Genomic DNA, 12,359 nt, shown 5'->3' on the forward strand with positions numbered 1-12,359 from the left:
AGGTTCTAAGTCTTTAAGCAGAATGAAGAGATGAGCAGATTTCCATAGCTCGGGTAAGAAGTTTTTTTTCACAAAATCGGGTTATTAAATTAATACCTGAACCGGAAAGACCAAATTTTGGCAAAATGGTAAAACCTTAAAGGGGTACTCCGGCGCTTAGACATCTTATCCCCTATCCAAGATAAGATGCCTGATTGCGGGGGTCCCGCCGCTGGGGACCCCCGTGATCTTGCACGCAGCATCCCGTTATAGTCAGTCCCCGGAGCACGTTCGCTCCAGGTCTGATTACTGGCGATCACGGGGGCCGGAGCATTGTGACATCACGGGCCCACCCCCATGTGATGTCACGCTCCTCCTCCTCAATGCAAGCCTACGGGAGGGGGAGTGACAGCTGTCACACCCCCTCCCATAGGCTTGCATTGAGGGGGCAGAGCGTGACGTCACACGGGGGCGGGGCTGTGATGTCACAATGGTCCGGCCCCGTGATCGCAGTAATCAGACCTGGAGCGAACTTGCTCCGGGGACTGACTATAACGGGCTGCTGCGTGCAAGATCACGGGGGTCCCCAGCGGCGGGACCCCCGCGATCAGGCATCTTATCTTGGATAGGGGATAAGATGTCTTAGCGCCGGAGTACCCCTTTAATTCTAATTTGTTCATATCAATGAGTGCAAAACAGCAATTACATTTATCTAGTGAATACTCAAGAGCTGAAGTTTGAAAGACTTTGCAGAATTGTTTGTGCAGCAATAAGATTTGGAAACAGGGCTCGGCTTCTGGCGGACTGTCAATCAAGCAGGTACAGGAAAGGGAGGGGGAGCGAGGAGGTGTTTAAGCCATAAATACTTCTGGGTTTGGGGCACGCTTCTTATCAGGAATTTTGCTTGAGGATTCCATCTAAACGGCCACAGCCAAAATCCTTCAGAATGCGCGGACCTGTGCCATCACGATTGACGGCAATGCAGTCCGTGCGTAATTACACCGAAAGAATAAACATGAATGTTCCGCAGTGTGAATGGGTCAGCGGAAGACCCATTCACACCAATGTCTAAGTTCATGCAATCGAATTCCTAAGCACAATTTTGTGTGCAGAAGTTCCGTAGTGTGAACTTACCCTAATGCAGCCAGGAAAAATTTTTTAATTTTTTTTGTTTTCTTTCCAAAAAAAATTCAACCAATTTTACAAATAGTCGTCCATGCTAACAGACCATTCTGTTATTTGGCATTTCTAAATCTAGAAAATGTTATATTCCAGCACATAACGAAATTATCTTGGGGGATTTCACAAGAGGGACTTTATTCCTGAGATCACTACCCTTGTAGGTTATATCTTTTTAAATGGCTTTAATTAATCCAAAATTTGGCACCTATCAGATTCTATCGATAGATTAAAGTGATTTTACTGTACATGATTTGTTATGGATTATTTATTTTTATGATATTTTTATACAACATTCTGCATGCAGGAAGAAAGGTGGGATCTATGATCCGAAAAAATGCGGTGCTGAGAAGCGCTCCTTTTCAATGTAGAAATGTAGAATAATCATCCACACAGTCGAGTAGCTCATGAAGCGAAGAGATATTTATTCGTACAAGTATTTCCAAGGGATAACGCGTTTCGAGGGGCAGAGACTCCTTCTTCGTCAGATCCAATACTGATCAGGGATAGGCTCCCTTCTTATATATACAAAAAAGCCCACAAAATTACTTCAGTATATACTTAGTTACTTAGTTTGTATATATAAGAAGGGAGCCTATCCCTGATCAGTATTGATATAGAGGGGGTCTCCATGCAAATTTATCATTGGCCTCATTTCCCCCCACAGTTATATAGGTTTTTCCCTACATTTGTTATAAAAAACAAAATGTATTTGAAAATATTTTAAAAAAATGTATTTAAAATTTTTAATTCTACCTAGCTAAAAATTTCACACACAATTTAGCAAAAATTTTAAAATAATGATAATTTCAAAATTTTAACATTATCGTTCTCATAGAATATTTTTTTCACTCTAAATTTTTAGATTATTTATATTTCATGCACTTCATGAAATGTTTGTTACCAGGACAAATGTACAATAAAGACACCACGTACACACAAAAACTGATACAAAAGACACCACATACACACAAAACTGATATAACTTTTGACTCTTAACATAAATATCTTTTTATATACAGCACTATTTTAAAACAAAAAATGCTAAAAAAAAATTATAAAGCACATAAAACAAACATTTACATTCCTTTTTTTATTTAAAAAATATAGTTTTAGTTTACGTGTTAATAGTGTATTTGCAAGGCAATGCTGACTGTATATGGCAAGGTGTGCTGGAGAATATTATCAAAAATTTTATCCAAAAATACCTTAAAATAATGATAATGCTTTTTGTTAGCATACAAGAAAATGAGGTTTGGATACATTTCTTGGTTTTCAAGGTTAACGTTGAGTTTACATAACTGTATAAAAAATTAAAAAGAATTTCAAAAGGTTAAAAGTCAGCGACAAACATTTGTCTCAAATATTTATTATCAATTTCTTTGATAACATTTTTGCAAAACTCACAATTTAATTCTGTCAATTATCCCAACTATTATATGCCAATTTGTAATACAAAATTTTGTATAGATATTTAAATTAATTCTTCAGTTCCAGAACATTCTGGAGGGGAATTTAGAAAACTACACCATATGCCTTATACAGCGTTTTGCTAAATGTTTTATATGCTGTCATATACTTACCTAGCCCCAGGTCCTAGCAGCTCCCGTTGGCCCCTGTCTAGCTCACAATCTTCTATCTTCTTCCTGCTTCTGAGATGAGAGCATGGAAAGGACCTGCCGGCTCAGCCATTCACCTGTCGCAGCAGTATCGTATCTCGTTCAATGATTGGCTGAGCAAGCAGGTCCTGCAACGAGCCTCATTCATATACAGGAATAAGACAGAAGATTGGGAGAGTGAACAGAGATGAGCTGTGGCGGACTGGACTATATAAGTATAAATTTGTTTCTAGTTTTTCTTTCCGGCCCAGTAAATATCACATTTTTGGCAAAAAGTCAAATAACCCCCTTAAGCTAGAGCTCCTTAGTTACATTTGTTTGCCCGTGACTTCTGGTAATTTTGTTGCATTTCCACAATTAATGTGCAACTTCAATGTCGGCCTATTAGGGAAGAAGTTGATTTGTGATGACTGTAATAATTACAATCGATCTTAACTTTTTTACCCAATACCAATATTTATCATGGAGCCCCAGCACTTGCATGGCTAGGTTCTTAAAACCACTTCCGAACGCTGAGTGCACGCTGCAGGGGTCGTGACGTCACGGTCACACCCCTTCAATTTAAGTCCACCCCCCCTCCCATAGACTTGCATTGAGAGGGCATGGCGTGACGTCAAAGAGGGGTGTGGCCGAGAGGTCACAACCCCTGCAGCGCGCACCCAGTGTTTCGGAACAAAATGTTCAGAATGCTGAGGCAGTGGAGTACCCCTTTAAGTAAAGTTATGACTGCATATAGTTCCATTAAAATAATGGGAATTGGAAAGTAAAATTCTAGATACTTTGATATCTGCCTGAAACCCAAACTGTCTGGTTTGCCCATTACAACAAATCACAGCTCAGCTTTCTCTGGTAAAATGAAAGCTGAGCTGTGATTGGTTGGACATTTGGGGGTTTAACCAGATTAGGAAATCTTGGCCAACGTTACGATCTTCTTTTGCCCAACCAGCTTTGTCTACAAGAGCTGCATCAAAAACTCCATAAACAAATGTCATGTGTATAAGCCCTCAGAGACCAACTACAGCCAATGGGATAAAATAGGGGCCACAAAAAAAAATTTTGATCAAAATTTTTGAAAATATTCTCCAGTTTATTTGGTTTTCTATAACGTACCCTGATGGGTTACTGCTTATCATTAGTTGTATATGAGCTTCCTTCATTAATGGGAAATTCAGCCTACATCCAACCAGGTTGAGTAACCATAAAGTTCTCGGTGCCATACGTTACATAGTAAGAGACATTCTCAACATATACATTTTACCGACAATCCTTATACTGTTTGTATGGGTCTTCCTATCTGGTACGAGGTCTGAGCTCCCTGCCATGCTATGGAATATATCAGTCTTGATTTTTTTTCTGAAGGCGCATTCACCGATAAGTGATGTCAGGTTACCCCATGATTGCATCGGCACATACACTCTTATGGTACATTTGGAAACACTGTTGAAGAAAAAGGCTTATTTACTTTCCATGAGTTCACATTTTTGTTCCGTATCTGTTTTTTGGGAGATGCTGAAGGTGTTTGTTCGCGAGCAGGCTGGAGATTCTGAAATAGTAGCGACTTTCAAAGAGTTTTTGATAGAGCTGAATTCCCAAGTGTGTAAACCAATGATTTCCATCCCACAGCAACGCCGGGCGATTCTGAACAGTTTTTTGAGGACTGTTTTCCTCAGAAGAATGTAGACCCATGGGTCCAATATTTGATTCCAAGTGGCCATTCGAAGAGAGAAAAGGATTGTCTCATGGGGATCCTGGGATCCGTATCTGTTCAATCCAATGTTTGCCATGGTCACCTAAAATAAAATAAAAATAAAAAAACATCTGTTAAAATTAACTGTTAATTTAAATAAATAATGTAAAAACAAAATTGTTTACAGAAAAAAGTGCTGCAAATTGTAGGTGTCCCTTAAAGCGGTACTCCACCCCCCCCCCCCAGACATCTTATCCCCTATCCAAAGGCTGAGGGTCGCCGCAATCTCGGCTGCAGCACCCCAGACATCTGGTGCACGGAGTGAACTTCGCTCCATGCCAGATGACTGACAATACGGGGCGGAGGCTCGTGACGTCACAGTCACACCCCGCTCGTGATGTCACAGCCACGCCCCCTCAATGCAAGTCTATGGGAGGGGGCGTGACGGATGTCACGCCCCCTCCCATAGACTTGCATTGAGGGGGCGTGGTCGTGACATTACAAGCGGGCGTGACTGTGACATCACGAGCCTCCGCCCCGTATTGCTGTACCTGAGGCTCTAAACGAACGCCGGGTGCTGTGGGAGATCATGGGGGTCCCCAGTGGCAGAAACCCTGCGATCAGACATCTAATCCCCTATCCTTTGGACAGGGGATAAGATGTCTAGGAGTGGAGTACCCCTTTAAGTTATGTTCTTTCAAAAATTAGGCTTATTTGATCTCTGAGACAAAATGGAAGTCGCGGCAGACTGAAAAAGTCTATGAGGTCTGTTGGGTGGCGTATAAGATCCAGCAGTCCTGTTTATTTCATTGTTCTACTCCTATAATGGAGCAGAACAATGTAAAGTCAATGCTGGTGTGAACCCAGCTTTATTTGGTAGAGGGGCTTTTAGGCCCGATTAGGCAATAGGGCCTGGGTGCAATTGTTACCCCCTGCACCCCTATTGCAAGATAGTGATCCACCCTACTAACAGTTGTGTCCATCTTTTGCATTGGGGCCCAAGGGCTTCAGGATATCTCCATTCCACACAAGCACCTTCCCAAGATATAAGGACACTCTACACTATAAATCTACGATCCTCAGAATTAAGTTGGCAAATTCCCATAAAGTAAAAGCTGATCAATATGACAATTCAGTTAATAGGACATAAAACTTTGCAGACACCGCCAGAGGGACGCTGCCAGACACTCAGTGTGATAGAATATGTCTGCTTTCCTGGTTTCCATCTTGAAAGAACTATTAATAATCGGTTGAAGATGTTAATAGCCGTTTAATGTAACAAATGTGACAATCAATTAGCTGAATAATGGATTAATACATGTGTGAGAACGGCACACGCGATACATGTGAGGATCACACGCGGGATCGGATAGTACAGCCAAGTAAAAGCCTAAATTATCATAGATCTCACTGCTGCAGGGACCAATCAGAGATCAGCTTATCGCGGAAAAAAAGATGCACTATTATTGGCTGAATCAGGCATTAAAGGAGACATCTAGACTTCTTATCCCCTATCCAAAGGATCGCTGGGGACCCTTGCAATCTCCGTCCTGCACCCGGCATTTGTTTAGAGCGTCGGGTTCAGCGCAGGAGGCTCGTGACATCACAGCCGTGCCCCACTCGTGACATCACAGCCACACCCCCTAAATGCAAGTCTACGGGAGGGGGCATGACGGCTGTCATGCCCCCTCCCATAGACTTGCATTGAGGGGGCATGGCCGTGACATCACAAGCGGGGTGTGACCGGTACTTCACGAGCCTCCGCCCCGCATCACCAGTCATCCGGCATGGAGTTCGCTCAGTGTCTGGGGTGCCATAGACGAGATGACGGGGGTCCCCAGCAATCAGACATATTATAAGATGTCTAGGGGTGGAGTACCCCTTTAAAGGGGTACTCCACTGGAAAAAAAAAATTTAAATCAACTGGTGCCAAAAAGTCAGCTGCTGTTATGATTCACAGGAAGTTCTTTTCTTTTTGAATTTCCTTTCTGTCTGACCACAGTGCTCTCTGCTGACACCTCTGTCCATTTTAGGAACTGTCCAGAGCAGGAGAGGTTTTCTATGGGGATTTGCTCCAACTCTGGACAGTTCCTGACATGGACAGAGGTGTCAGCAGAGAGCACTGTGGTCAGACAGAAATAAATTAAAAAAGAAAAGAACTGCCTGTGGATCACAACAGCAGCTGGTAAGTACTGCAAGGATTAAGATTTTTTAATAGAAGCAATTTACAAATCTGTTTAACTTTCTGGCACCAGTTGAAGTTTTCCAGTGGAGAGTACCCCTTTAAGGCCAGGTATTGTACTAGATGGTTCTTGAGAGAGAGCAAGAGAAAGAAAGAGAGAGTAAAAGAGAGAGAATGCAAGAGTGTGTGTGTGTGTGAGAGATAGAGTAAACGAGAGTATGCAAAAGAGAGAGTGCAAGAGAGAGCGAGAGAGAGTAAAAGAGAGAGAGGGCGAGAGAGTGCAAGAGAGAGGGTGCGAGAGAGAAAAGGGAAAGAGAGAGTAAAAGAGAGAGAGAAGGAGAAAAAAGTGTGAGAGAGAGAGTAAGGCATGCTGGGAGTTGTAGTTTTGCAACAATTGGTAGAGGCACACTGGTAGAGAAACATTGGTCGTTCCTTAGGATAGTTCAATATCAGATCGATGACATCATCACTGTGTCATTCTGAGAACCGCTGCGGTCACAAGTTACAGCCGGAGAAGTTTACGACAGCACGCACAAATCCCTGGCGGGCTGCTGAATCTGACCTCTTCTCTGCATAGACTTATATATTCAAAAGGTCGGATTTGATTGACAGCTGAGAAATGCAGCGCACTGACATACACTTCCCCGGCTTATAAGTATATCACAACGGGTCTCGGAAGGAAAACTTTTAACATGTCTGGGCTGCATGTCAGATATGTTTTAATTGATAGCAACGCTATAAGTATTCTTCATTATTCAGTGCTGATAAATGTAACATTGTTTCCCGGTGTACAGTCCTGCAGATCTGTTGGCGTGTATGAATTACGGGATGCCCTATCTATATATATAAAACTCAACGTGTGTGTATGTATGTTCCACAAAAATTTCCAAACGGCTAAAGATACTAACATGAAACTTGGCCACATGTTACTTATATGTCAACAACAAACATAGGATAGGTGATTTAACCCTTACTCCCCCCCATTTGCCAGGGGCGGGGTTTATGTTTAAAATCCTATACAAATCTATGGGAAATATATGTTACTGCATAACTTCCAAACAGCAGGAGATATTTCGATAATACTTGGTCACATGTTACTTATATGTCCACTTAAAATATAGGATAGTTAATTTAACCCTTAACTACCCCATTTGTGAGGGTCAGGGTTTTTGTTTAAAGTCCCATGCAAATCAATGGGAGATGTATGTTCCCACATAACTTCTGTACGGCTGGAGAAATTTCAATACCTGGTACACATATTACAGCTCGGGATATGAGGACGGGATATGAGGTCGGGATAGGAGGTGGAGATAGGAGGCGGGATAGGAGGATGGGATGGTCGAGATAGCAGGTTGGGATAGGAGGTCGAGATAGGAGGTTGAGATAGGAGGTCGGGATATGAGGACGGGATATGAGGATGGGATAAGAGGTGGAGATAGGAGGTGGAGATAGGAGGACGGGATAGGAGGACGGGATAGAAGGTCAGGATAGGAGGTCAGGGTATGAGGACGGGATAGGGGGTCAAGATAGGAGGATGGGATAGGAGGTCGGGATATGAGGACGGGATAGGGGGTTGAGATAGGAGGACAGGATAGGAGGTTGGGATAGGAGGACAGGATAGGAGGTCGGGATAGGAGGTCGGGATAGGAGGGCGGGATAGGAGATCGGGATCGGAGGTTGGGATCGGAGGAGGGGATAGGAGGACGCGATAAGAGGACGGGATAGGAGGACGGGATAGGAGGACGAGATAGGAGGTCGGGATAGGAGGTCGGGATAGGAGGAGGGGATAGGAGGACGGGATAGGAGGATGGGATAGGAGGATGGGATATGGGGTTGGGATATGACAACAATATATGAGGTTGGGATATGAAGTAAAAAGCTTCCTCCTTTGTTGATTTTCCTCCCCAACAAGGATTAGGAAGGAAAAACCGGGAAACGCCGGGTACTCAGCTAGTATATATATATATATATATATTTGCATTTCAAGTATTGCACTTTTTGGATCAGACTTCTGACTTGTTCCTGCCTCTGAACCATGGTTCCTGCAATATTTGGACTCAGAACAATCTAATGCACTTTGACTAAAAACAAGACACGTTAATTTATATGAAAGGAGCGAGAAGGAACAAACTAAGCGAATATGAACATTTAGGGAAGTGAATGCAGTCTCAGTGATCAGCCCTTCCTGCTCCATGATGTGTCTCCTGTGAGAATGATCCTGGACTCTATAGAGCTGCACATACATCCTCCGCAAGATCTGGGATTTACTTACATCAGTGACATAGACAATGCAGCGCTGACATACACCGACTGACCGCCCATGGATGACGTCCTGCTAAATTCCTGTCAACATCCGAAATGCAGAGGCGTCTGAAGTCTGGTGCTAATTTGTGGTATTGTGGGTGGGTTAGGAAAGAATTCTTATAAAGAAAAGATTATCATTCTTTCTATATTATCTATCTATGATCTATGTATCTCATATCTATCTATCTAATATCTATCTATCTCATGTCTATCTATCTATCTATATTATCCATCATCTATCTATTTATCTATATTATCTATCTATCTATATCAGTGGTCCCCAAACTGTGGCCCTCCAGATGTTGCAAAACTACAACTCCCAGCATGCCTGGACAGCCAACGGCTGTCCAGGCATGCTGGGAATTGTATTTTTGCAACATCTGGAGGGCCACAGTTTGGGGACCACTGATCTATATTATCTATCTATCTCATATCTATCTATCTATCATCTATCTATATTATCTATCTATCTATCTATCTATATTATCTATCTATCTACATTATCTATCTATCTATCTATCTATCTATCATCTATCTATATTATCTATCTATCTCCAATCTATCTATCTATATTATCTATCTATCATCTATCTATATTATCTATCTATCTCATATCTATCTATCTATCTATCATCTATCTATATTATCTATCTATCTATCTATCTATATTATCTATCTATCTATATTATCTATCTATCTCCTATCTATCTATCTATATTATCTATCTATCATCTATCTATATTATCTATCTATCTATCTATCTATCTATCTATCTATCTATCTATATTATCTATCTATCTACATTATCTATCTATCTATCTATCTATCTATCTATCTATCTATCATCTATCTATATTATCTATCTATCTCCTATCTATCTATCTATATTATCTATCTATCTAGATTCAAATAAAGGTGACTGCAGCACTTCAGAATAGCAAAAAAAAATTGTGTAGCTTTTACCCCGCAATACAATGGTACAATGTTTCTGTGGTCTCACACCATAATTTTCAAGCCCCTGAAAACCACAGAAATGTTGTATCATTGTATTGTTGGATTAAAGCTACACTATTCTTTTTGTTAGTCTGGAGAGCTGCAGTCGCTTTTATTTGAATCTACAATTTTGGACCTAGGATCGAGGTCTCTGAGACCGCCTGCACCCACATCTGTGTTTGAGTCTACTGGTGTGCTGCTCTTCCTCTAGTTTTGCTATCTATCTATCTATCTATCTACTGTATCTATCTATCTATTTACTGTATCTATCTATCTATCTACTGTATCTATCTATCTACCGTATTTATGCGTCCGGGCATGCTGGGAGTTGTAGTTTTGCAACAGCTGCAGGCTCCCTAGTTGGAAAACACCACTTGGAATGTACAGCACATCCAGACACGGTAATACAGACCGCAGCACATCTGAATACACATTGAAACCCATTAGTGGGAAGGGGTTAAATAATGTATTTGACCCGTATTCATTCGGCCGTCATGGTTTGGAAATACTTCGGGGATGAGATGAAGCTGAGCGCAAAGAAGAAGAACAAGGAATGAGGAATTTTACAATCAGGTGACCTCCTCCCTGTTCACGGATTCGATGGATGGGGGATTCTCTGCAGAAATGAAAGGTTTACATGGGAATTATTCTGTATAAAAGCGAAAAAAAACTTGGTAAGGACTGAACATTGTAATACCACATCTTGGCTAGATTGTTCGGGGTTTTGCAACAGCTGGAGGCACACTGGGTGAGAAACACTGATATACACATTTGAGATAGATGGATAAGATAGATAGTCATAGATAAATGATGATAGTTAGATAGATGGATAGATAGATATCAGATAGATAGATAGATATCAGATAGATAGATAGAAAGATAGATATGAGATAGAAAGATGATAGATAGATATGAGATAGATATGAGATAGATAGATATGAGATAGATAGATAGATAGATAGATAGATAGATAGATTGATAGATAGATATGAGATAGATAGATAGATAGATAGATAGATAGATAGAAAGATAGATATGGGATAGATAGATAGATGATAGATAGATATGAGATAGATAGATATGAGATAGATAGATATGAGATAGATAGATAGATATGAGATAGATAGATAGATAGATAGATAGATATGAGATAGATAGATATGAGAGAGATAGGAGATAGATATTGTATGTCATGGAAGCATTTGGATATCAAATAGATAAGAGACAGGATGATAGAAATGATAGATTAATATGAGATAGATAGATAATATAGAGCTGTATTTCCCAACCAATGTGCCTCCTGCTGTTGCAAAACTAGAACTCCCAGCATGTCCAGACAGCTAAATCTGTCAGGTCATGCTGGGAGTTGTAGTTTTGCAACAGCCAGAGGAACAACGGTTGGGAAACGGTTATAGACTCTCCCCTCCTCTATCCTTACATTAAAGAGCGAGATAAAAACTTCCTGACCAAACCAATATCTATCGATGCCTTTCACCAAATCACATTTTATGGTTCCCCTCAACTCTACTGCCTGACGTAGACCCCAGAATTATTATAGCTGTGGGAGATAAGATCAGCAGGATGCAGGGCGGCTGCCTAATGTGTTTTTCATTATATTTATTTTTATGCCTATTTTTACAATGTTTTTATCTATTTTTTTGTATGTGCTTAGTGATTTAGAAGAATATGTCAAACATATCCATAGGCCCCACTGACCTGGTTTGTGCCAAAGGAGTTCCTTCTCACATTAGCCAGACTAGTACATGTCGGCACACTACATAAACTACGCTATTTCATACCGTAAAAAAACTGTAATATAGCCACACCCCCTGGAGACCATGTGACTTATGACATATTGTCTCTGGCCACGAGGAATGCTGGGAAAGGTTCGGAGACAACAGTAAAATAAAAAGAATTACGGGTGTGGGTCCTGTGCATAAAAAGGGGGTAAAGCGGCGCACGGAGGTAAAAGAAGCTTATTACTGTATTATAACTTGGCATTATGGGCTCAAAGGCTGAAGAAAAAAATCCTGGAATATCCGATAAATTTAGGTTTCATTTGGTCCCATTATAGTCTTTTTTATAGTCATTATAGTCTGTAATACTTTTTCGAAGTCTTTTGTTGCCCATAGCAACCAGTCACAGCTCAGCTTTCATTTTTACCACAGAAATGTAAGAAATGAAATCTGCCATGTGATTGGTTGCTATGGGCAACAGAGAATCTAACTATAAGAAGCTCCATAAATCTCCTCAGACTCCATGAGGTTATTCTGAACCAAAGTGGACATTGCTTAGAGTGCGCTGCCACTCCATTAGTTCAAGGGACAGTAGTCCTACAGTGATATAAGTTCGGCCCCACAGAACCCTCATTAAACGGGTCATCACAGATCCAACGTTATCCCCAATCCACAGGATA

At 41.1% G+C, this 12,359-nt stretch overlaps 1 protein-coding gene across 1 annotated transcript in view; it reads right to left on the reverse strand.

The window, feature by feature from the left end:
- Positions 1-616: 616 nt before the first annotated feature.
- PTGFR (prostaglandin F receptor) overlaps positions 617-12,359 on the reverse strand; it is a 30,366-nt gene continuing 18,623 nt past the window's right edge. Inside the window, exon 3 of the mRNA XM_056530247.1 lies at positions 617-4,567. Within this exon, the coding sequence (XP_056386222.1) occupies positions 4,232-4,567 (336 nt within the window). The 3' untranslated portion in view covers positions 617-4,231. The remainder of the gene's footprint in view (positions 4,568-12,359) is intronic.

This window comes from Hyla sarda, chromosome 7, assembly GCF_029499605.1.
Source record: "Hyla sarda isolate aHylSar1 chromosome 7, aHylSar1.hap1, whole genome shotgun sequence".
Classification (NCBI taxonomy): domain Eukaryota; kingdom Metazoa; phylum Chordata; class Amphibia; order Anura; family Hylidae; genus Hyla; species Hyla sarda.